Below are 26,140 nucleotides of genomic sequence, written 5' to 3'. Positions count from 1 at the left end.
GCCCAAATGGAAAAGAATAATGACAATAATTTGCTTCCGTGTAGGCTAAGCATCAGCTAATTTAACACTAATTATAAAATTGCTTTCAGCAAAACTGGCATGATTTTGTTTTTCCTGTTTTATTACTTACACTGTTTCACAAGTGCTTTAATTTATTGCTGATGTGAGAGAATAAAGAGGATGTATTTCTTTCTGCTGCCAGTCCCTGGCTTTCAAACACAGTGGCAGCCACCTTCCCATTTTTTCCCTTTTTGGATCCTTTTAAGATGATTTAAAAATTAAGGGATTTCACCACTTTTCTCAAATTTATGTTTGGTAGAAGACAGAGGCTCTGAAGGAGTCAACCTTCATTTTTTAATCTATAAAACATTATAACTCCTTTGCATCCCTTGTCATCAGGAATGCAATTTTCTAGAATGTGGAGGTATAGGAACTATCTGCTTCAGCACCGAGGTACAGGTGGCCTATGTGAAAAAGCCGCATCCCTAATATTCACTTCTCCTGCCACCTAAGCACAACTGATCTGCATTTGACCATGAGATTCTGTAGTTGCCAGAAACCATGGGCAACTAAGGGAAACTTCGTTTCTTTTCCTGGGATTAAGTGTGGTTCCTATTAGTTCTCCATTTCCATCATTCACTCTTAGGTTTATCTAAATATTGTTGGAATTGTGTATAAAGCATTGCATCAATTTTAAGAAATAGAAATCTTGATTCCATCACAAATTTGGGAACATATTCTATATACCTCCATTTCTTCAGTAAGATCCAGTTTTAACATTATGCAATACATTTCCTATGGATTTATATAATAGAATGAATCTGGCATCCTGATAAATATTAACTTTAAAAATACACGTAAATGCAAGTGTAGATACCGTGTTATTCTTGTGAGGGGAGGCTAGAGAATTTGCAGAGAGAAATGAGAACATGTTAAGAACTTGACTGTACTGAAAAAAATAGCTCGAACTAAGAAAAGAATTTATTTCCAAGATGGTGGGAGAGAGTTTTATTAACAGTTAAGAAACCACATTTTAACAGACACATTTCACTGTAAGTGTAAAGTGTTCCCTGGTGAAAAAAATCAAGCCATAGGAAAAACACCTTTTCCGAAAGTGCTTGCACAAGGAATTGCTGGAACTCGCCTATATCCTCATAAGTCGTTTTCCATGGTGATTGCGGAGTCTTTAAAATAGGAGCCTGGTGTGACTCCCCTAGGAGATGCCTCCTTTTCCTTTACCACTTTATTTCAGTTCCACTCACTTTGGAGGAAATGATGTGTGCAAAGCCAAGGGCAGGATCGACCTGTTCTGCAAACAAGGGAATCATTTACTATCTGTTAATTTATTGCAGCGGAATATCAGGCGCTCTGCAGCAGTGGGCCAGGAATGACGTCAGCAGGCAGTGGTAAGGACTTGTTTTGAAATTTACTAAGCATGTGCAGAGGCAGCACTGGGCCTTCCTGTGGGTTTCCACTTGATCCCTTTACACCAATCTGGTCCGACCCCCCTCTCTGGCCATCACCGCGTTGATCTACCTGGGACACTTAGAAGCCCCCAGTGGCAGAACAGCTATGGCACAGCGGGTCCTGGGATTGCTGGGTGTGGGTGTGGCACTCATTACTGAGGGGTTGGGTGCTCTCCCAGGGTCACTGATGTGAACGAGATACAGTGACCATGGTGGCTCGTTCCTGAGAAGGGGCAGCCTGGCCCTCCTTTGGATCTACCACTATCGAGTACAGTTCAGGGTTACGAGCTCAATTGAACCTATGCACGTTTTGAACACTTTCTTAATGGTCAAGTGCTCAGTCATTCTCAGATGGCAGTAGCGAGCCATCTTGTGTTTTGTAGCAGGTGGTGATAGCAATGAACTGAGTTGGAAGAAAATGAAATGTTTAAGTGTAGAAGTTAGAAGTAGAGAAATACTGGTACCATAAAAGAAATTAAACAGGAGAATTGGAACAAGTGTAAAAATGGGTGACAAGTAAGAGGAAGGGATTACTTTACTAATAAAAAACTAAATGATTTGATTCAAGAGAGTTCTGGGAAAAAATAGACTGACTGAATTGATTGTCAGTTCATTCTCTTGATTGATTTCATTATGTGTGGATAAAGAAAGGGCGAGGTGGATATTTGGAGGAGAAAAGAGGACAAGTAAGGAAATATATAATGAATAAGGAGTTGGTGGGGAATAAATAAGTTGTGATAGGTACCTGGATAAGGAAAAAAAAAGGTCAACCTTGATTTATAGAAGAGTCGGGCAACAAGATTTGAGACTAGCCACTCACTGACTGTCACTCGGCATCACCCTTGACTATTAGAGCTCTCCTCAGGCTGTCAGCAAACGGAAGAGGAGGACCCAGCCTCATCTGGACAGAGTAGCAGAGGCTTTTCCAGAGCAGGTGGTGGTTGAGCAAGCTTCGGACCAACGTGTAGGTTTGCTCCAGACATTCCCCACGCAGAGTGAAGAGGGCATGATGTGTTTATGGCAGAGTAAGAGATTTAAAGTGAATAAAGAGTTCATATTTTAATTTAATCTTGAGAATACTGTCGAACCTACGAAAGTCTGAACCATGAGAATGACACAGTCACCTTGTTTTGAGGCCGTTAAGTCTGGTGGCAGTGTAGAATGTAGACTGAAGAAGGACAGGCTGATGGCAGGGAGAGCAGTTGTAGGAACCTGGGCTCTGTATTTGATCAACCTTTCCACCTTGATGTTTGTACAAGAAGAAGTGCAGGAGTTCTCCTCTTGATTAAGGATTGGTAATCTTGTAGTTCTAGCTCAGATGCCAAGTTCCTCTCAGGGACTGGTGGAAGGAAGACTTGAGTCAGAATATCTTGTAGTGAGAAAAAGGGATCAACTTTCTCATCAAGGAGAAACTTTATTTTCATGAGGTCCTAAGGTCTTTACAGTTATTGTAATGTTATTTTTTGATAGTTCATTTGATGTTTACTTTAGAATGTTAATGATTTTGAATTTTTTTGTGGTGTAGATATAAATGAATGTGCATTAGACCCTGATATCTGCCCAAATGGAATTTGTGAAAATCTCCGTGGGACCTACAAATGTATTTGCAATTCAGGATATGAAGTGGATTCATCTGGGAAAAATTGTGTTGGTAAGACGTTTCACCTGTTTTCTAAGACAGTTCATGCATCATGCATTCTTTCTTTTGTTGCTTTAGGGAAACTGCTCTTGAGTAGCTTAAAGGACTGGACAAATGGATGCGCTACACTTTGGGTGTCAGCATAGCTGAATCCTGACAAGTTATATCTTTTGTTTAACTATGTAAAGGATGGAACATGGCAACTGTCCCTCTCATACAGCGTGCAGTTCTCTAATTGCACAGGTTGAAGCCGAGTGCTGCCCCTACTAGATGCCTTTGTTGTTAGGGCGCTGCTGATTGTCATTATGCACAAAGTAGATGTAGCAGTTATTTTCAAAACAGCAGCAATCTTATTTGAGCATTTTCACCTGCTTTCCTTCTAACTATGTGGCATTTGTACTCACATAAAAAGAACTCACAGTAAATCAAAGTATCTTCTCTCCCCCCCCCATTTAAATCAGCTTTCACCTGAGTTTCAGGCTAAGCAAGTACCTAAAAAAATGGAGGATGGAAGCAGGTCATGGAAGCCCACAGGTTTATCACAAAACCCTCTTCTTTCGACTGCAGGTTTCTTTTTCTCTCCCTAACTTTTATTGCTGGCCTAAACCTGGCCCTTCCTTCTTTATGGTCTACAGTTGAATTTTGAAAAATGATTTCTTTCTCTCTCACACCCTTAATTTTAGGGCCCCTTTTTTGGGGGTACAGTTGTTATATGAGCATACATGGTACTTTCAAACTAGACTCAACTCAAAAAAAAGTTTTACTATTTCATTTTCCTGTAGGAGCCTCTCTACATTGGCAGACATGAAAAATCATTATTTATCTGGGCAGGCCAGAAAGGCACAGAGATGTTTTAGCTTCATCCAAAAATCACGCAAAAGGGAGAGTTTGGGAGGCAGAAGGGATTCTTCCTTCAGTGCTTTAGTGTCTTCTCCAAAGTTGGACCCATTATCATCAGGTCAGAAGTATGTTCATGTTTCAGATTATGTTCAGAGGTGTGAAGCTAGGAATCAAAGATCCGCTCCAGCCACTTCCCACAGAGTTCCAGGGACTGGCTATTTTATATCTTAATCTTCAGTTCCTCAGATTAAAGTTTCAGATTCTTCTGACATCATCAAAGTTTAAGAATTGCAATATTGACCTTTTTGGGAAGTAGTAGCATTCCTTATATGGTTTTGAAAGAATTCTCAGCATGCTATTTGCTCAGACAATACATAACTTTATACTTGATTTTCCCGTATTTTAAGAACTTTGTAAACACAGCCCTCCACATCTGCGGGTTTTGCATTCACGTATCTAACCAACCTCAGATTGAAAATATTTGAAAAAAAATTCCAGAAAGTTCCCAAAAGCAAAACTTGAATTTGCCATACACCAGCAACTATTTACATAGCATTTACATTGTGTCAGGTATTATAAGTAATCTAGAGATGATTTAAAGTATATGGGAGGATGTGCATAGGTTAGATGCCAATACTATGCCATTCTATATAAGGGGCTTGAGCATCCATGGATTTTGGTAACCTGGTGCGGGGGGTGTCCTGGAACCAATCCCCTGCAGATACCGAGGAACAACTGTTAGTTGCTGATTTAAGTATATTTACTGCTGTGAACCCATGCAGCTCTCCAGTGCTGAATTTATGTATCCTTTATGTAAGGGCTACTAGCTTGTCAAATGGTAACCTAAGCAGAATCTCTCAATGTATAAAACGTCCCTTGTGAATATGCAGTCTATTTTGTGGGCTGAGTGACGTACTTTAGCTCAAAGAGGTATAACAAACTGTTTAAGTTCTACATTTCCTAAATTATCTAAGTTATACATATCGAAAGTTTGGTTTTGCATCAGACTTGCCTATGATTCAGCTGAAAGCAAGGAATTTTCCTCAGCTCCCTGAATCTCGAGTCTAAATTCCTCATGACAATTACAAACTCTACAGATTGCTTCATACTTTATAAACATAACTGGAGACCACTTAAATTATTCTAAAGAAGAGACACCCATCCTGGAACTAATACTTATCAAAAATGGACCATACTCTCTAAATATTTATTTAGTTCCTTAAAACAATAGGATTAGTCCTTTTAATTCTGACACAGTGAAACAATTATATAAATATTAATGATTTCCAGCAAATCGAGGTTTTCTTCCTGCTAAAGAAAGAAGAGAATTCATTAGTGTCTGGTGACTTTAGACTTTGTAGATACCTAGTATAGATAATCAGCTCAAGCTCCTATTTTCCTAAAATAGGTAATTTCAGCAAAGATCAATGGTAGAGGAGTTTTGCCTCTTTCCTTGAATTAATCATATCATTATGACCTTAAAAACTTAGCCTAAAAATGCAAAGAAATTGCATGCAAAGGATGGGATCTTTTAAAAGTTTATGTTTTTTGGTTTTCCAGATATTAATGAATGTGTCTTGAATAGTCTACTCTGTGACAATGGACAATGTAGAAATACTCCTGGAAGTTTTGTCTGTACCTGCCCCAAGGGATTTATATACAAACCTGACCTAAAAACTTGTGAAGGTAAGATGTATTTTTGTTCTTATACCCTGTACTTGGCTGCCTTTTGGAATGCCACTGGAAAACCACGAAGGTAAATTAGAGTCACTTCTATTTTAGACAGTTGTGTCCCTTCGTTGAGATTCTGTGATCCTAAATGACACTCCTATGCACTTTGTAAGCTGCTGAGGGTACTTACCTGCGATTGGTATTTTATTTGCCATTTATTTTGCATTCAAATGCCATTTAAAAGTATTCACTTTGTATTGGCCTACAATTGGCATTTTATTTGCCATCATTTAATAGATGAAGAAAATATTAGATATGTGCTATTTGAGTTAGTAATTCAGAAATCACACTTACATTTGCTCCAGGTTTTCTGAATAAAAAGATTCAGCCATGTGCTGAACATAGAGATGTGCTCGGTTATTATTTTTGGCATTCCATCTGGCCTAGAAAAAAAATCTATCTAGGTCAGCTTTACTATCTAATGAAGAATATGTGGTAGCAAATGAGACCAAAGTTGAAATATTCATTTGTGCCCAAGACTAGTTTTTAGCAGTAATGTAGACCTGTTTTTGTTTCAGACATCGATGAATGTGAATCAAGTCCTTGCATTAATGGAGTCTGCAAGAACAGCCCAGGCTCTTTTATTTGCGAATGTTCTTCCGAAAGTACTTTGGACCCAACAAAAACCATCTGCATAGGTATTTGTCTTTCTGAGAATGATTTTCCTATGTTTACCAGTGCTGCTGTATTTAATGTCTGCTTTTATTGCAAAAGGGTTTCAGTATGGAAGAACAAAGTTTTAAACGATCATTATTCCTTGTTTCATGATGCTATTCTTGCTGTAATTCCAATGTACGTGTTTGAATTTTTGATATAGATTCTATTGTCTATTAAATATCATCACCCCTTTGCCCCTGCAGAAACCATCAAGGGCACTTGTTGGCAGACTGTCATTGATGGGCGATGTGAGATCAACATCAATGGAGCCACGTTAAAGTCCCAGTGTTGTTCGTCCCTTGGTGCTGCCTGGGGGAGTCCGTGCACCCCATGCCAAGTTGGTAAGAGAAGCAGGTGCTGCAGCTCCTGTGCCCACTGGGCACTTTGCTCGGAAAGGGGAAGCCGAGAACTTTGTTCATTTAGGTTCACACGAGCATTTTAGAAGATTTCATTCTGATGACCTCAATGAAACATGTGGCTGAATAGGAAACTAAGAGAAGTGTCAAGGACAATAATTTTATGTGATTTGGTTAATTTATTGTTTTCCGTCACCACACTGTAATGTAGTTATCTGGAGTTGCTTTCCTAGATCAGCAGTTCCTATTGGCTCTCTCAGGAACCTCATGATTAGGGGTCCTGAACTTTTTACAGGCTCAGATTTTCTTCCCCGCAAAACGATTGATGTAAATGCACCACTGTTCATCACTAAACTCAAGTTGTTGCAAAGCTGAGGTTTGAGAGCCTTGCTGATTCAATGTTTAGATATATAAATGTGTGCATTTATATAGTGGGAATGCTGCAGGGCATGAGATCTTCCAGTTCTAGACTTTGTTTTCCACATCCGTGTTACAGTAATCCTATAATGTGATTCATATTTTAGGGCTAATAGCAAGAGAGAAATCGAGTCAATGTCCTTCTTAGTCATCACCTTAGTTTGATCTTTAGGGTACCTTTGGGTCTTTTAGGATATCTCAGATGAATTGAGCTTTATTCAAGGAGACATTTCATTCTTCTCCTTCACCTATGCAATCTCAGAGACACTTTGTCGTCTCAGACTTATTCATAGCAATAAAATCGATTTCGTGTTAAAGGTCCTCTTTCGTGTTTCTTATACCGTGTCATACAAAGTCTGGATATTATCTCAAATTTGTTTTTTGCTTTTTGTTTGTTTTTTGGTACAGATCCCATATGTGGTAAAGGCTATTCAAGAATTAAAGGAACACAGTGTGAAGGTATTTATGATTATTTATAAATCATAAATTTCTGTGTGCATGAAGAATGCTTGTGTTAACTTGGACTGGATAAAGCTGTCATATAACTTCCCAGTGAGAAATGTGTAGCAGGGGAAAAAAAATAATGAGAACTGCCCAACGTAACAGACGTGAATTTCACAAGCATATATGCTATTGCCAGCGTCAGATCACTGTGGCCAAAGGGCAGGGTGGCTGAAAATGCTTTAGGTTGACCATAGTTTTGAGTGACTACAATTTCAAACTGCTGCCTATGAGGAAGACAGAAAAGGAAGTTTTTGATGAGGCTATAAAATTTGCAATTTTCTTGGTTTGTCCTGGTTTTTCGTTGTTGTTGTTGTTGTTGTTTGTTTGTTTCATGGTCACAGATGATGAGAAGGACATACTCTATTGCCTCGTTTTTGAAAGTCTACATGGATTCTCTCCAGTTTCCTGTGATTTTTTTCTCATGGAGTCCCAGATAGACATAGGTCAGGGTGACTAACACAACCTGACATGACACAGCAGCTGAAAAATTTTTTAAACAGCAATTAGTCCCATATGTGGAATGAAATGAACTTTTTTTCTCAGTTAAAATAAAGAGGAACACTACATCCCCCACCCAAGGTCTTGCCTTCCAAATGATGACTGAATCCTTTGGCCTCTCTCTGGTCCAGACCCACTGTTAATAAGTTATCTGACCTCAGCAGCACATTTTGGTACACAAGTGGTCAGAACAAAACAAAACAATCCAAAGAAGGTAAATTTCCCCCTCCCAATTTATTTCTCTTATGAGGAAAGATTTAGAATATCTTTTTCAACATCCCTGGCTTGCAAAGTTATTTCTTCTAAATAGAGACACGGTGTGTGTGAGTTTCTTGACTAACGCTCCCCTTTTTTGGCATTGGCAAGTAAGTGCCTTTCTTTGGGTTAACTTGATGGTGAATATTTTTCCCAAAAAAATGTGCAGAGAACATAATGCTCTCCATTAAGCAGACTGGGAAGGACTAGTACATTTGAGACAGATGCAATGAATGATGAATGAATGAACATGAGCATCTTCCACCACTCAAGCTGGGACCACCAAGGCTTTGACAGAACAGCCTGAGACCATTGCTGAGTTAGAACTAGATACACACTTTCTTGGGATGTCTCAGCACTTCTCAAAGGAGACTCTTGACTGGCCCCACATATTCCTCGATGATGGATTCTTTTTCTATGCTCATCTTCAAGCTACTTCTTCTTTGCTAGTTTGGAAGACCAGGCTTCTCTACTCACTTGCAGCCCTCTGGTCTCATAAAGCTAATTGTACGGCCCCTGGGAGCCTTACCTGAGATGTCTATAGTACCCAGACCTGTCCCCAAGAACTCCCACCAGCTCTGTGTCTTTACAACTCAAAAATTACTCCCTGAGACTGATGGAGAAACTGTTATATCTTTGGTAATAGGTGGGTTCAGTCTGGTTGCTTTTCAAACATCCCAGAAATTCTACATGAATTATTTGGAGGCAAACTAGTTTTGTAAACTTATCAGGTTTAAAATGATATTTTCAGTTGTGGTAATAATATGACTCCATGAATGGAATGAAGTAGAATGATGTTATACAGATATATTAACTTCATGCTTTTTTTTTTCCTTCATAGATATAGATGAATGTGAAGTGTTCCCAGGAGTATGCAAAAACGGCTTATGTGTTAACTCTAAGGGATCATTTAAGTGTCAGTGTCCCAGTGGGATGACTTTGGATGCCACAGGGAGGATTTGCCTAGGTAAATACTGTTCATTATTTTTCTAATGAATATTTCTTAATGATTATTAAAAACTCAGTTAACAAGATAGAGCTGAATATCTGGTTCTAAGTACAGACACACACACATCCCAAATTCAGCATTTCTATTAGGATGCATTGTGGTTTCCTTGGCAAATAGCCTTCCTGACTCAGCTCTTTATTAATTCTTTATAAAAAGAGTAGAGAACATGTCAGTGAAGAGGAACTTTAGTTCTTTAGAATAATAACTGTGATGGATAACAATAGAGCTCTTAAATCTGCCCTCCATGGGCCATGGACAGAGAATTCTAGGTGACTGGTAAGTAGAACACTTTTGCTTAATTGGAAACTGTAGCCTTAGCCTGCTAGGCAGGGCTGCTGTAAGCCAGAAGGACAGGTCTTTGCAGGAAACTCTTGTGGGTATCAGGAGTGAAGAGTGTAACAGCCTGAGGAGTGAACCTGAGGGAACGAAAGCTGTTGTCAATATCAGCCATGATGAGATTCTCCATGACAACTGCTAGAACCCAAGTGACAATGATGTGGAAGAGACTGTACACCAAACCCTGAATTCTTAGAAAGCTGCCCTGTGGACTCACAGTGGCAGCAGATTTGAGATCCCACAGTCATGCTTGCGGGGTCTTAGGCTTATTCTGGTGTTACTACTATGGCTTCTGACTGCCAGGAATATGTCCTTTGGATGGATCACTGGTTTCAGAGTCCGTGACTCTGGAAGTGATGCTCAGCTATGTTGTATATCTGAAACCACTCTGAAGAGCATCTTTAGTGAAGGACCACTGTAGGTGGTTGAAAGAGTGGCATGCAGTTAAGGGATTTGCATCCTTTATGAATTAGGATTAATCAGCCTTTAAATATAAAACTTTATGGTTTATAATGTAAGCAATACAGAATAGAAAAGCTGGAATTCAGAGGCTAGAGTCTGTTCATAACTATGGATGTCAGTTAATCCTATTCTGAGTCTCAGCTTCTTTGTTTAGGAGGTATCAGCATGTAATGAGAACGCTTTTCCAGGTTCTTCAGTTGAAACATGCTCCAGTGTTTAGTTTAGGATTCATTTTGAAATTAACCATCTTAATTAATAGAGGCAACCCAGATGTGAAGTTGCTCAGAAGGCTTCAGTAGCCTTCTAACATTAAAGGAAGCTCACACTCCCACAAGTATCCAGAAGAATGTGCACAAAAGCACATGTTGAGGTGAAAGAAATACTTGAGAAGAGGAGTGGATGGCTTTTCTTTGCTGTTTTTTCCTCTTTAATCACAAGTAGGGCAGTCCTCATTTCAGAGTTTACTATTCCACCTCTCCAAAAATGAAGTGGCTCTGAGAAAAAGGTGCTGGTGCTAGCTGAGACGTTCTCCAACAATAAAGACTGCAGTTGGCTTTCAGCTAGAGAGACGTCAAGACATCATGAAGTGCATGCACTGGTAATAGGCATAGGGAGAAAATAGGTACAGGGAGAAAACATCTCCCAAAAGAGCATTGCAGGATTTCTTTGAATACTGCTCCTTATGTAGAATTATAGAAAATAACTAGAGTTCAAAGGATACTTGCCACAAGAAGAGGTGCACATAAGTAAGGGCTGCCAGCTAAGAGTCTTTATTAAGAAGGAAAACCGGGCTTCCCTGGTGGCGCAGTGGTTGAGAGTCCGCCTGCCGATGCAGGGGACGCGGGTTCGTGCCCCGGTCCGGGAAGATCCCACGTGCCGCGGAGCGGCTGGGCCCGTGAGCCATGGCCGCTGAGCCTGTGCGTCTAGAGCCTGTGCTCCGCAACGGGAGAGGCCACAACAGTAAGAGGCCCGCGTACCGTAAAAAAAAAAAAAAAAAAAAAAAAAGAAGGAGGAAAACCCACCACCAAGCCTAGGTTCCTTGGAGGGAAAAAAATTAATTTCCGTCAATAAGTTTGTAGTAAATCGTTACGTGTCCTGTGCTTTGCCTAACACAACGTTGGCAGTTTGCGGCAGTGAGAACAGAGCAGCTCTCCTCAGCTAACCTCCGTTCGTTCCCTCTGGCAGATATCCGCCTGGAAACCTGCTTCCTGGGGTACGAGGATGAGGAGTGCACCTTGCCCGTGGTTGGCCGCCACCGCATGGACGCCTGCTGCTGCTCCGTCGGGGCAGCCTGGGGGACCGAGGAGTGCGAGGAGTGTCCCCTGAGGAACACACCTGAGTACGAGGAACTCTGTCCCAGAGGACCCGGATTCGCCACAAAAGAAATTACAAATGGAAAGCCTTTCTTCAAAGGTACAGTGGTTTCAGTGGTTGATTACTCTTCTGTTAGGTCAAAAGGATGCATTTTCAGGAGCACAGAGTTCTAGTGACAGAATTACAATGAATGTCATCAACGCGGTCATCCCTGGATCATTTCAGCGTGCCGCCTTTGATTTCTGAATTGTATACGGCAAAATGTTCACTCTGTCACGGAGTTTCTTTTTCTACATCTCAGGACCTCCTGAGTCACTTGCCTCTCCCGTGTAGTCACTGTTAAGCATTAAATAGATTTTAATACTGTCCTAAAGCTAAGCATAAATGAAAGAAAAATCTTGGGAGATGTTTATGCCATCTACTAAAGCCCTAGAGGTAACCTTTATCTGCTGATTTGAAGCGTCCAAGTCACTGTGGTCCACCTGACTATACATAATGGTGTGAGAGACCCGGTGACAGGTCCTCTTTGTCCAAATACAGCAAAATTCATTCCTATGGTAAACACTCCAGTGACTTATATTTCAAATTTTATTTTCTTATGCTATAATATAAAACCCATGTAAAAAAAAAAAGGAAGTTACAGATTTAATCTAATTCCAAAATTGAGTTAACTTCTTATGCACAATGATACAGACCTTGTTTACTTCAGCACATGGAAAAATCATAATTGGTTTCTCAGAATTCCGATTATTCAGGGAGGCCCAGCTTATGTTCTCAGTATAGAGTTTTGTGTCGGTTGCCCATTGTGTCTGGACCTACTTATTATACTTCATAACTAAATGAATTTCTAAAAATGGGAAATGAGTATATAAATATCACTTAATTATCCTTATACTAAAAAGTGTAGACTTTTTTTCTACTGAGCATTTGGTTCAAGAAGTCCTGGGGTTAAAATTGTACTGTCTAGAGAGACAGTTTCTAGACGGCCCTCTAAAATGTCTCTTAAGTAAATTCAAAGGAACTTGGATGATTTGCTTACAAAAGCTGTGGCAATCCATTACCGCAGAAGGACTAGACGTTCTTGAGATTTAATCTGCCAGTTCTGTATCTCATGACATTAGGTAGAAATGAACTTGTATTTCTTGAGCTCTAGGTCTTGCTTTAGAAAGGCCCCTAAAAGGGGAAACTCAGATTACTCAAATTATATGTTACATATGCAGTCTTCAAGAAACTCTTGTACATATTAATTATATTAACGCAAACTTCATATTAATTGAGAAAATATTTTAAATTAGTACACATTATTTGAGAACATGTTTTAAATAGTATACGTCATTTGTAAGGAGTTAAAATTATAAATGGCATCTCCTTTGAAATTCTTATTTTTAGGTATTAAAAAGAGCATCAGAAAGCTAAGTGAATATCTCATTCCACTACATACTCAATTGCTTGCTGTAGGACAATATATTTGAAAATCTTCCACCTGCCTTACATATAGACACTAGTGGTTTAGAATTTCTTATTCTTTCATTCGGAAAATAGTTCAGCGTTTGGTGTGTGCTGGGCTTTTAGAAGTCCAAATAAACCCACTCTTTACTTCTTCAATAATACTTTCTAAAATGTAGAAGTTTAAAAGTCTAGATCTGTTTACAAAGTCCTATTTCTCATGGATCATCACACATTTTTTAAAATGAGTATGACCAAGACCCTCTAACTTCCTGGGTTTAAAATGGGGTGTTGAGATCTCCTAATTGGTCACTTATGGACTCTTCCCACATTTAATTTTCCTTCCTTGAAGACATCAATGAGTGCAAGATGATTCCCACCCTCTGCACCCATGGCAAGTGCAGAAACACCATCGGCAGCTTCAAGTGCAGGTGTGACAGTGGCTTTGCTCTGGATTCTGAAGAAAGGAACTGCACAGGTCAGTGAAGGGGCTCACCCTGGAGGGATACCCTTTGGAACTCTTGGTCTTAAACATGTTGCCACAAGAAGTAAAGCTATCCTGAGGCTCATCTGCTGCCACTTGCTGCTTTTGTGCAGACATCGATGAATGCCGCATCTCTCCCGACCTCTGTGGCCGAGGCCAGTGCGTGAACACCCCCGGGGACTTTGAGTGCAAGTGCGATGAAGGCTACGAAAGTGGATTCATGATGATGAAGAACTGCATGGGTGAGTGCGTGACCATTTGATCAGCCCAGGGAAGAAACATTCCAAGAAGCTTTGGTGACTCATCGCCTATGTCGGTTCTTCCTGCTCCCCCAGTGCGCTGGTCTCCTGACCAGTGAGTCACGCATTGGACTGTGGCAGAGGGAGACTGACATGTGGAAGGAATGAGGGAATTCATGCTCTGGGGCAGCGGGTGGCCTCGGACACCAGGTATGGGTCCCTGAGAAGTGAGTTTAACACCTGGAATAGACACCCCAGGGAAGAGAGAACCATTCAAACATAAGCTATATTAGGGGTCACGTTCTAGGGTTTCTGTTCATCATTTTTAGCAAAGGAGATTGATTAAGATAGTTTCATTAGATCAGGTTCCCTAGCAACAGGACTGAGATGGGGGTATTTTTTGAGGGGGTGCTCTTAGGAGGAACCTGTAAGGAAGTGAGGGAAGCAGCTTAGGGCAGGGGAAGAAGAGAAGCAAGTTGTTCGACTGGATTTTAGCTTTAACCTGATCCCACAGGGGCCTTGGAGTGTGAATAGTACCCGAGGGCTGTCCCACCTCGAGGCCAGGAGGCTGAGATTTTATACTCCCACGTCAGTTCAAGCAGTTATTGGCCATGGGCAGCCCCCAGCGTGGGAGCGGGGTGTAATTTCTCACCTCCCGGGCATTTCTGAGTGAGGTGGATAGCGGTTCTCCAACAAGGACACCTGCGAGCCATTAGCAGCCAGAACTCCCAGCAACTGGGCAATGAGTGCACTGGCCTGGTCATGGGGCCCTGGCAGGACGACCACCCACAGCTTCAACAGGGGTCATTTCCACTTTGCAGATATTGACGAGTGTCAGAGAGATCCTCTGCTGTGCCGAGGAGGCGTGTGCCTGAACACCGAGGGAAGTTACCGCTGTGAATGTCCTCCTGGCCATCAGCTATCCCCCAACATCTCAGCATGTATAGGTAAGGAGGAAGACCACTTACCTGCCGGCAGTCGTTCGGCCCACACCCCTGCCAGAGTCCGAGGCTTACGGCGGGGTGCTTGGTATTCTCATCTTCTATACAGACATCAACGAGTGTGAACTGAGCGCGCACCTCTGCCCCCACGGCCGCTGCGTGAACCTCATAGGGAAGTACCAGTGTGCCTGCAACCCCGGCTACCACTCCACCCCCGACAGGCTGTTTTGTGTTGGTAAGTTCTGTATGGTATATTATTTATTTTCTTTAGTCTCTTTCGAGTTCTGTTTCCATCGCTAGTTACTTTTACTTCATCTTTCCTGTTTCTCTGGAGGGAAAGGTCTTCTCGTGGTGGCTCACGATCTTTAGATCTCACCTCCCCCATCTGTTTAAAGAACCAATTCAGTGAAGGCTGTACAGTGTTTTAGCTCTAGCAAGTATAATTTGACCCATGCTGCTTTGACTAGTGAACGGTAGCACACGCTTTGTTTCTGCCTATGCACACCCAGGCACATCAGCCAGTGATTACTAAGTACCGCCTGAAATAAACGCAGCCTGGTGAGTGCCGGGAGGAAGACAGAAAGCTTAGGGTGTGATCTCCACCCTTAGGTGGTTTGGAGCGGCTCAGAGATTCCAAAGAATAATTATTGGGAAGAAGACCATAGCATGTTTATAGCTTACAATGCACTAGAGGCCAAGTCTGGCAGTCCTTAAAAATGAGGTTTTGTGGGACAAGCGTTTTGCTTTGTGGCTGGCCCTTAGGAGGTTTAGTTGTGCTGGGAAGAGCGGCACAGAAAGTCCCATGGCTTTAGAGTCAAAGTGAAACTTTGTAGAAACAGCCAGTTTTTGCCTGGTTTGAGGTATACCCCATGTGGAACTGCCAAGTCTCACATGGTTTCTACCCAGAATCATAAATCAGCCCAAATTCTTCCGAAGCATGGCTCAGGACAACTCAGAACTCCAGCTCAGGTCCTTGAAAAGGACTGGAACCTCAGCCAAACTGAATGTCAAGTTTGTAACGGAATCTGTGACCCAGAGAATTTCACCCACGTGCCCACTGTTGTCACTAAGATACGTTCTAGCGCCCAGCACTTCTCCTGCATTGTGTGTGGCACACCATATGTCGTGTTCATCTAACTCCCCAACTGCAGTATAAATACTATGAAGGCAGGGAGAGTGTCCATCTCATTCACTGTTAGATTCTCATCTGTAGCACATAGTAGGTGTAGTTAATATTTGTGGAAGGAACCAAACAATGCAGTGACTTGCAGTTGCCCTGGGATGCTTGTATAATTTTGTATTTTGTTTTGTTTATTTGACCCACACGTACCTGGAAACTTCAGACATGTGCCATCATCACAAACACAGAGGAAGGTGATATTATTTTCCTTTTTCTTAGACATCGATGAATGCAGCATAATGAACGGTGGCTGTGAGACCTTCTGCACAAACTCTGAAGGTAGCTATGAATGCAGCTGTCAGCCAGGATTCGCACTAATGCCTGACCAGAGGTCCTGCACTGGTAAGTCAGTTTTAGCTTCCTGGGAACTCTCTCACTAACAGGTCCCTACATGGAGCGGTTCAGGGCCTGGGCTTTGGAGTCAGACAGTCCTGAATTCAAAGCTTTGTTTTGTCACTTTTTTGGCTGTGCGTCCTCGATGAAGATCTTTGGCATCTGATCCCTCATCTATAAAAGGGGGCTCAGACTGCCCGTGTGGAAGAGTATGTCCAGCACTCAGCACAGGACCTGGCGCATGCTCAATACGTGGAATATAGAATACATTGTCTTGATTGATCAGAGTTTTGAAGAATCTGATCTCATGGCCTATTTCAGTGCTACTCAGGGTGTGTTCCTTGGACGGGCAGCCTCAGTACCACCTGAGAAAGTGTTAGAAATGCAACATCTCAGGCCCCACCCCAGACCTACTGAATCCGAAACTCCTACGGGGGCATCTCAGTAGTCTGTTTGCACAAGCCTTCCAAGTGATTTTGGATTTGTGCTAAAATGTGAGAACTGCTGGTCTCATTTACACTGCCTGTTGTACCACATGGGCTAGAAGAGCCATGTAGTCAGCCGGAGATGGGAAATGAAGTGGGTAATGTGGATTTTAATTTTGGCTCAGGTTAAGAAGAAAACTTAGGTTTAGGAACCAAAGTTATTTTATTGGACCTAGTAAAATCTACGTTAAAAGCCCTAGATATAAATTCAGCTATAAAAATTAAATTTTGAAAATCGAAGCAGATATGCTTATTTCAAGCATTTTTTATCTTAAAATATCTGTAAAACAGCAAATAATGGACATTAGGCATTTAAATTTGACAATTAGAAAAATAAGATTCATAATCATCTTTGAATGATAAATTTGTATCAGAGATAAAAGTGTCAATTAAATGGTGGTCTTTTTTTTTCTTGAGTTTGGACTTTACCTAAATGTTTATTACATTTTATTAAAATTTTATTACATATGTAGTACTAGTAGTAGCTAATTTATTGAATACTTAGTATGTGTTCAAGTACTTGTGTTCACAAGTACTGATATGCATTTTTTTTTTTTTAATGATGGTCTTTTAAGTGCATGTGGGCCTCCATCCTGAACTGTATGTTATAAATCTTGAAAATGGTTCTCCCCTTGTTTACCCAAGATAACCTGATGGGGTAGTTTATGTAAAGTGTCATTTGGATTTCAGAGCTAACAGTCTTATGCGAGCAAGCTGAAGTTACTTGACTTGGGTCACTTAACTTTTTCATCAATGGTTAATGGAACCCTATCAACAACATGCCATTGTTGGTTTTATTCTCTGCAGACATTGATGAGTGTGAAGATAACCCCAATATCTGTGATGGTGGTCAGTGTACAAACATACCTGGAGAGTACAGGTGCTTGTGTTATGATGGATTCATGGCATCTGAAGACATGAAGACTTGTGTAGGTAAGCAAAAAAGACAGAATTTTCCAATTTGCTAGTTATTCACAAGCACTGTTAAATTACATAAAGATTTGTTTGGGTAGTGAATAGATCCTCAGGGAAAAGTAAGAATATTTAGGAGCATAATACTAATAATAATCCCAAGCTAGCACTCCAAAAAGCAACTTTCTTGTGACTGTGATATGATGCTCTTGTCAGATATGTTGTATGGACTGAGCTAACCATTGGTCAACTCCAGTGACCAAAAGACATTTCTTTTATGTCTATGCATTATTTCTGTCCACTTAACCCTCCTTTTGCTGTGACTAGAGTTTAGGCTTTTAAATTGTTTGCTTAAGGCAAGCAAAACTTATTTCTGACAAGAATGCAATAAATCCTAGAATGGATTGTTTTGGAGAGTTTCTACTGCTGTCTTCAAATCTGTCAGACTTTTTAATGTAATATCTAATCTGCCTTTAATCCCATTTAGTGTATTTTTAATCTCAGACATTGCAGTTTTCACCTCTAAAAGTTTGATTTGGGTCTCTTTTTTGATATCTTCTGTGTCTCTACTTAATATGTCCAATCATTTCTCTAGCTTTTTAAATACAGGAATACAGTTATAATAACTGTTTTAATGTCCTTGTCTACTAATTCTATCACCTGTGTCAATTCTGGATCATTTCAATAAATTGACTTTCCTCTTCCTTATGGGCCATATTTTCCTCCATCATTGAATGCCTGGTAATTTTTGCTTGGATGCCAGACATTATAAATTTTGCCTTACTAGGTTCTGAATATTTTTCTATTCTGAAGCTTTATTTTGGAACATAGTTATTTGGAAACAGATTGGTTCTTTCAAAGTCTTGCTTTGAAGCTTTAAAGCAGCAGTTAGGGTAGGGCTAATTTTCTCTATTGCTGAGGCAAGATCCTTCTGGACACTCTACTCACTTCCCTGTGAATTACAAGGTTTTCCAGTCTGGCTGGTAGGAGAAGGCACAATTCTACGCCTTCTGGGAACTCTGATGATTGTTCCCTCTAATTCTTTTGGATGGTGCTTCCTCCAGAATCGAGAGTTTCCTTACGTGAATATACTGATCACTACTCATCTGGGTGCTTGACTGGGACCCTCTGCAGATCTCTGGAGTTCTCTCTCCTTCTCTCTCTCTGTACATCTCTTTTCTGTCCTTTACTCAGCCCTATGAACTCTAGCTACCTTGGCCTTCCCCCTCACCTCTTCGACTCATGGACATTTCCTGGTTCCATCTGTCATCCCCCTCCCTATGCCATTGCCTTAAAACTCTCCCTACACAGTAATCTGGGGCATTTGTAGAACCCACCTAGTTTGTTTTTTCTCTCAGGGATCATTGTTTTTTGTTGCCTATATCGTCCTTTCTTGTTGTTGGTATTTTAGGTGAGAAGGTAAATTTGGTTCCTATTACTCCATCTTGGCCAGAAGCAAGAGTCTAGAATTGAAATTTTAAAATCACATCCCATTTGTGTCTTTCAAAAACGCTTACCGAATATTTGTGAAGTCCTAAAATTAAAGTGAATGTCATAAAAAAAGATAATTTTTAATTTGGGAAAGAAGTGAAGTTTGTAACTCTCTGCACTAAGACGACTAGTTTATCTATCTTTTCTTTTAAGATATGGAACTAAAATGTTGGCATCATGCAGTCTGAATTAAAATTTTCATCTTGCAATGGAATATGCTGTTTGAAAAAGTTTTCTAGACTGTGACATAAACAGGCTCTATCCCCAACCTCGAGTCAGTCAGTTTATTTGATTACTTGACCTCCTGCTTGTGGCCCAGATAAAAAGCAGGTCTGCAGGGTTAGCCTTCAATGTAGGACGCAAATGTGAATTGGGCTATGTAAATATACTTTTTTTTTTGAGTGAAAACATTTCTTCTTTTCTATTTGTTTGTCATAGTTGCTTTATCTCAGGGGAAAATTTTCAGTGATATCAAACAAATGGTTATATGTATTAATAATATCTGTATTTTACAGATGTCAATGAATGTGATCTGAATCCAAATATCTGCCTAAGTGGAACCTGTGAAAACACTAAAGGCTCATTTATCTGCCACTGTGATATGGGATATTCAGGCAAGAAAGGCAAAACTGGCTGTACAGGTATGTTTTTTCAAATTGAACAATAAAACCATAAGTGGCTAAGAGATTGCTACCATAATTATAGATTAACATAAGTTTTAAAACTATTAATATTTTAATTGCATTATAAAGCATTTTGTATAGTATTTTTTCATTAACTTAGCCTGCACTTCTCTGAAATTTGTCATACTTTAGATTGGATCTAAGGTGAGGTTTTTTTCCCTTTACCTGTGAAAAAAAGGCATATGAGATAAATTACCACCATAAATAACACTATAAATCTCAACATTTTATGAGGTTAAAGTAACATTTTTATATCAAAGTAGTTAACGTGCTAACTACCAAACATATCCCTTTATTAAAGCAGACCTTTCCCAATAGCCTCCATTGCCACCCCTTTCATTTAAGGTTTTATAAGTGAAATTACTTTTTAAAGAAACACATCCTATTGTAAAGCAATTATACTCCAATAAAGATGTGGAAGAACAAACCCAACACATCCTACAATTCATATATTTCATCAAGTCTCATCAGTCTTCTAGTTTCTTAAATTAATGTGCTTTTGTTCAATTAAGTTGCTTTAGCCCTAATTAGTCTTTATTCGTGGGACTTAGCAAATCTCATGAAGTGAGAATTAAACCATTAATTTTGCTTGTTTAATACCAATAGCACATAAGAAGGTCTTTTCACAATATTTGTAGGAGATTATTCTGTTAAACATCAAATGGAAGCAGTCACTCTGAGTGAATGTTGTTCTTTCTAAGTGTTTAATTGATGTTTTCATACTTGAGGCAGTGATGCTTAGTACATGGAACAATAAAGTTTTACTGTAGTTACCTATAGTAATAAAACAGATTATGGCCTATAACATAATTTAAAACATAATGGAGACCATGGTGGGCTTGAATTAGGTAACTGCATCATTTCTTTACAAATAATAGACTTTAATTTCAAAAGCCAGTTTGGCAAGCCATTGTGACTTAAAACAAACGTTAAAATATTTGAAGATTGGCAGTGTGGTACAGGTACAGATCCTTTTCTTAATTATATCAGCGTTTTTCAAGAAAGTTCCCAATATATGCATTATCATTTGAAACTGTTCAGTTATGCAAAGTTTCAAATACAGATATAGACATCACCAATAAATTGCTATTAGTTCAAAAATGACAGATTCTAGCCAAATTGTAAAAAGCATGTAGCTAGAATGCTTTCATGCTCACTATATTAGTCTTCATATGAAGCATGTCTAGGGGTCCATTCTGATAAATGGCACAGAGTTTAAAATCTCTAGTCCTCATGTGGTCTCTGGGGTACAAATGATGCTTATATCAGCATATCTGTGGTTCAAGATTTATTTTTAGCTTTCATTAAAAATATAGGACTTAGGGTATAAGGGGTGTTGGTCTGGTAGTAATGCAGGGGAAAGTAGGACAGTTCTATATTGCATTTTACCTAATAGAGGCTAATACCGTTGTTTGGCAAGGTTGAACTCACTGCAAGTCAACCCAGAGAACCGTGATTCTTACGAAGGGAGAAGTTAATCTAATGGGACAGTCTTCATTCCCTATAAGAAAAAGATCTCTAGAATTTCATGCTCCAGATTCCCGCTAACAGAGGCATGTGCGGAGGCTGACTGTTTTAGGCCTCTTATCATGAAGAAAGCTTAAATTTTCATGCAACATTAATATCATTTTAGGTACATGAGGAATAGTGCATGTAATGCCCTTGGCACAGTGCTTGGCACACAGTAGCTGGTCAGTAAATAGTAGCTATTGTTGTCCTTATAAAATGAGACACATAGACACAGTGTCTAGAAGCCATTTTAATTAAAACCATAACTTCTAGTCTAGCAAAATTCTGTACTCCTATTTACTGATATGCTTGAAATCAGTTTAGAGAAGGAAAATCTTACTCTATATATGAAAAGGCTTGTTTTTCATAATTGAGTTTGCACAGATACTAAGACTATAGTGACGAGAGCTGTGTACTCCACATTAGATGAGATGACACCAGTTTTACATTAAGAACAGCAGTCTTTTAGTAAATTACATGAACAGAGACATGGATTTGAAGTCCAAGAAATATTCTGTAGCTTTCCCCAAAGGCCGACATCCCCCTTCCCACTTCTAAATTATAGCCTAAAATGATTTTTCAATTGCATAAAATTCAGCTAGTACTGTAGGAAGAAGAATTGAATTTCATGGTCCTTTTGATATCATGGTAGCATGGTATGTGATATTCTCATGTAAAGGAGTAGACCTCTGGATTTTATTCCTAGTTCTTTTACTGGTTCATGAGCTTGAAGAAATCACCAGGGTGCTACATAGTTATGCAAGTGTTCCCCTTGGGTAAGCAGCCCTGCAGTGAAGTATGGAAGGAGAGGGTGTATTAGGGCAGGAAGAAAAAGAGGTTCTCTGTAAATCCTGCTATTAACAACCAAGGGTATCACATTTGATTGGAAATGACTTACACAAACAGGAATTGGCAGCAAATTTGGTATACTCAAAAACAAGTTTTAACAAATCTGAGCCAAAATGTTTTTTGAATCCCATGTAACTAGGGCTCTTTTAGCCTGCTTTTCGTTTAAAATTTGTGTCACTCACAACTTAGAATGCCGTCAGGTTACCTTGGTGATAGTATGTTAAAGACAAGTGTTTATAATGTCCCAGGCAACTAATGTAAATAGAGATATGTATCTTGCTTAATGGGATAAGCAAGCCTTACAACAAATAACAGGGAAGAACAGACCTGGAAATATGTTTTAATGACAGACAAGAGAAATAGATCTACTTCTATTTCCGTACATATATAATATGTATACATACATATCATATGTACACATATATTTTAATGAGTACCTTGTAAAGGAATTATAAAAATATGTATGCTATTTCATAGGGAGGAACTTTGTTTCACAAGAACTTAAAAAATGTCCTCTGGGTTCCATTTACAGCTTTGTCTAAATATTTCAGCTCCCTTGTCATTACTGATTGTTTCCATTTTAACAAATAAACATGTTTTTTTCCCCCCAATCACTTTAGCAGTGTTCAGAATCCACCCACTGACTTACATTCCCAGCCCACACAGATGTTAAGTGTTTCTTTTTTCTCCTTAAGCTTTGTTCAAATCGTGGACATGGCTGAGGGGAACGTTCAATTGAATGAAGGGAGAATGGACATTTTCCTGTAACCTAGAACACATCTCTTCTATCCCTGGCTTAAGGGGGCTGGATTACAGTTTTCCTGTGGCCCACACATACAAGGCTTCTGATGCCCATTCTACATAATTGTAATCAGACAACAAACTGAAAGAAGAAAAACTAGGTTGCCGCTAGGTGCCATCCTTGGTGCGTCCTGGCTTTCTCATGCTGATCTGTAAGAATGCACCTACCATCACATGCTCGCTCGCTCAGTCAGTGAGTAAGGCATATGATGAAAATCAGGATTGTTTTCATTTAAAACAGCAGGATTGCTGGGCAACTCCATTTCTCAATCGTTCAGCTTTTCATACAAGACATGTTGCTGTGGGTATAGTCCATGAAAGAGCATCACGTACTTCAAAACCACCAGCACTCAGTGAAAATTTGCCCTCATTTCCTTCCAGCCCCTTATCATTGCTAATTGTTCTCCACTGGCTGTCAGCCTGTGAAAAACTCTGTGGGTGTTCAGTTAAATAGTCGTGGCTCAAATTTGGGTCCAAACTGGAAACTCCAAGTAGCCTTCACGTTTGGCGTCTCCATTCACCCTAACGCCCTCTTCCCCGACGCCTCACCAAGGAGATTCCGCAGTGTGCTAGCCCTGCTGGACTAGGGTTCCCGTGACTGGTGCCCAGATGGCAGGAAGGCAGGCGTTTGTGTGGGTGACACAGCCTCTCCCGCCATGACTGTCAGAGGAAGCCAGAGCAGCTCAGAGCACAATCTCTTTCTCGAATGTCAGATTCGAGTGGAACACACCCAGAACCTGTGCGTGGGGTCTGCTCAGACCACACCCTTGCCCTTCACGAGAGCCATGCAAGTAGGACCTTTGAGTCTCTGTGAGGGAGCTTCGGTGGGGTGAAGGAGGTTGCAGTGTCAGCCCTAAATTTGAATTTCTTTGCTTTTCTTGGCGTGTGCTTAAATCTTAAAAAGGAATTTTCTGTCTGGAGCAAACTTGTGGGGGAAAGAGAACATTTGTACAGAAAGAGATGTTCTTGGCAAGCGTGTGCTATGTTTCCCTCACATTATTGAAGAGTGGAGTGTTTGAATATGGTGTTTTTGTTTGGTTGTTTCCCTTATGGCTCAGTTTCCCCTTCTGTTTGCTTTTATAACGAAGTACAGTCTTAGGCCCAAGTCTGCCGTGGAAACAATTAATGAATAATGGTGTGTACACGCACACACACATGTGAAGAAGCCTTTTATTCAGAGATGCCTTTAGACATTATGACCAGGTCTTTCTAATTCACTTGTGACATACCGGTAGTGTAAGCCATTGAGATAATGACTTATACAAAGATTCACAAAATGGAAAATTGAATATGGGCACCTGAGTTACTCTTCCCTCCTATTCCAAAGCCCACGATACACGGCCTCTTGCAAATATAATTTATTTTCACCCTGAAAACATTGTGGTAAAACGGCAAATATTTTCTTGAATTAGAAATTTATGTTCATATATTATTCATGATGACAAAAAGGAGGGAGACTCGCCTTTTAAAAAACAATAGTTATTTTCTTAATTGCGAGATTAAATATGGAAGGTAAAAAACCCACATGAAAATAAGAGCATCTTTGGACATTAGGAAATTGAAAAGAAAAAGATGACAGGATTACTAGATTGACAGGCTACGATCACCTCTGAAAATTGTACTTAGTAGAAAAGATTAGTGAATATTCCTATAAGTCTGTTATTAATACCGCCAAGATTTTGAAAGCAGACCTTTAATCAGGACTTAGAATAAAGTCCTGATGTGACTAAAGAAATCAGTTTGATTAGGCAGCTGTGGCTCAAGACAGAGAGCCCCAAACGGGATGGGAAACTGGGTTCCAGGTGCTTCTGGCTCTTCCCCTCACTGACCTGGGGGCCCTGGCAAGTTCCCATGCCTTTGGGGACCTCTGTTTCCTTCTCTGAGAAACCGAAGGTTAGGAAAGTCAAATTCCAAGGTCTTTGCACTTAGAAAATTCCTTGATTCTTGAACATCTAGAGGTTTCATCACTTAGGCAATCGAAAGTCATTGTTTCTACCTAACTCAGAGATCAGGACAAATAAAGAAGGGACGTTACGGCAGCACACTGCAAGAGCGGCGCTTTGCATCATTAACTCCGAGGGGAGTGATTATCTGAGGAAGAAAGAAGTGTCTGTGGCCCTGCCTGGGAGCCCTTAGGTCAGGCTTCCTTTCTTGAATTCCCTGCCTATTTACCACGATTATCCCTGGGCTGGCCTTCCTCCTCATTTCCTTGGAATGTGCCGTGCTCAATTAGTCCGTTGATTAAAGCTCCCAGTCACAAGTTTAAAGCTGCCCGGTATGTGCTTCCCTTGACCTGCCTTAATAACTCAGTAGGTTCCTGTGGCTGCCAAGGTTACATTAAAATTCACCTACACAATACGTTGTAACTGTAAGAACGTTCTTCTAGGCGTGTTTTCATTTTATACTTATTAGTGATATTGCAAAATATTCTTGCAGGAAAAATAACATCATTTTATTTTGTGTTTGCTCTAGAAGTTATAACAAAGCCAAAGATCTCAGGACCATTTCGGAACTTCAGATGGAACATTTGGCCAACGCCATGTTTCCAAACACTTTCAAATCAGTTAATTGGGCTTCTTAAGTAAACAAAAGGGTAAACATAAGTTGCTTGCCCAGTTTAGTTTTCATGTCACTATTCAAGCGATCACTGAAAATTCTTGCAACATTTCATATGCCAAGATTTACCTTCTTAACCTAAGTTTTATGTTAGACATTGGTTTCCATACAGAATCATCGTATCCATACTTGGGAGTTCTTGTTCTTAGTTAATGAAAAAGTTGGTTATGAGGTTAAGTGCCTGTCTTTCATTATGAAATAGATCAATTTCGGGAAATAAGATTCTGGTACCAATTCCAATAATGATCACCAACTCCCTGTCTTACAGTTCAACTCAATTCTGACAACCACCTACCTGAAGATAGTGTCAGATTCTACAGGTTAAGGACTCAGTCCCATAAAGTTGTCCACACTTCAGATGCCAGTCGCAAGTCTAGGTTGTCTGTTATGAGTGCTTCTGACCAGTTGGCTATAAACCAAAGGTTCCCACCACCTCCTTGAATTTGATTAATTTGCTAGAGTGGCTCACAGAACTCAAGAAACCAGTTTACTCGTTAGATGTATCAGTTTACTATAAAAGAGTATAACTCAGAACAGCCAGATGGAAGAGATGCATAGGGCAAGGTATGGGGAGATGGCACAGAGCTTCCATGCCACCTCTGAGCAAGCCATTCTCCCCAGATCCTCACTGTTCACCAACCTGGAAGCTGTCCAAACCCTACCTTTTGGGGGTTTTCTAGAGGCTTT

At 40.1% G+C, this 26,140-nt stretch overlaps 1 protein-coding gene across 1 annotated transcript in view; it reads left to right on the top strand.

Moving 5' to 3' along the window:
- The window catches only part of FBN1 (fibrillin 1), a 253,476-nt gene that overhangs the window by 150,316 nt on the left and 77,020 nt on the right, over nucleotides 1–26,140 (top strand). The window contains exons 17-31 of the mRNA XM_060149482.1: nucleotides 1,353–1,406; nucleotides 2,992–3,117; nucleotides 5,506–5,631; nucleotides 6,195–6,314; nucleotides 6,537–6,674; nucleotides 7,515–7,565; nucleotides 9,205–9,330; nucleotides 11,356–11,583; nucleotides 13,283–13,408; nucleotides 13,528–13,656; nucleotides 14,475–14,600; nucleotides 14,704–14,829; nucleotides 15,994–16,116; nucleotides 17,400–17,525; nucleotides 19,511–19,636. Of these exons, the coding sequence (XP_060005465.1) occupies nucleotides 1,353–1,406; nucleotides 2,992–3,117; nucleotides 5,506–5,631; nucleotides 6,195–6,314; nucleotides 6,537–6,674; nucleotides 7,515–7,565; nucleotides 9,205–9,330; nucleotides 11,356–11,583; nucleotides 13,283–13,408; nucleotides 13,528–13,656; nucleotides 14,475–14,600; nucleotides 14,704–14,829; nucleotides 15,994–16,116; nucleotides 17,400–17,525; nucleotides 19,511–19,636 (1,851 nt within the window). The remainder of the gene's footprint in view (nucleotides 1–1,352; nucleotides 1,407–2,991; nucleotides 3,118–5,505; nucleotides 5,632–6,194; nucleotides 6,315–6,536; nucleotides 6,675–7,514; nucleotides 7,566–9,204; nucleotides 9,331–11,355; nucleotides 11,584–13,282; nucleotides 13,409–13,527; nucleotides 13,657–14,474; nucleotides 14,601–14,703; nucleotides 14,830–15,993; nucleotides 16,117–17,399; nucleotides 17,526–19,510; nucleotides 19,637–26,140) is intronic.

The sequence above is a fragment of the Lagenorhynchus albirostris genome, chromosome 1, assembly GCF_949774975.1.
Source record: "Lagenorhynchus albirostris chromosome 1, mLagAlb1.1, whole genome shotgun sequence".
NCBI classification, from domain to species: Eukaryota; Metazoa; Chordata; class Mammalia; order Artiodactyla; family Delphinidae; genus Lagenorhynchus; species Lagenorhynchus albirostris.
This window is presented reverse-complemented; position numbering and strand designations above follow the sequence as displayed.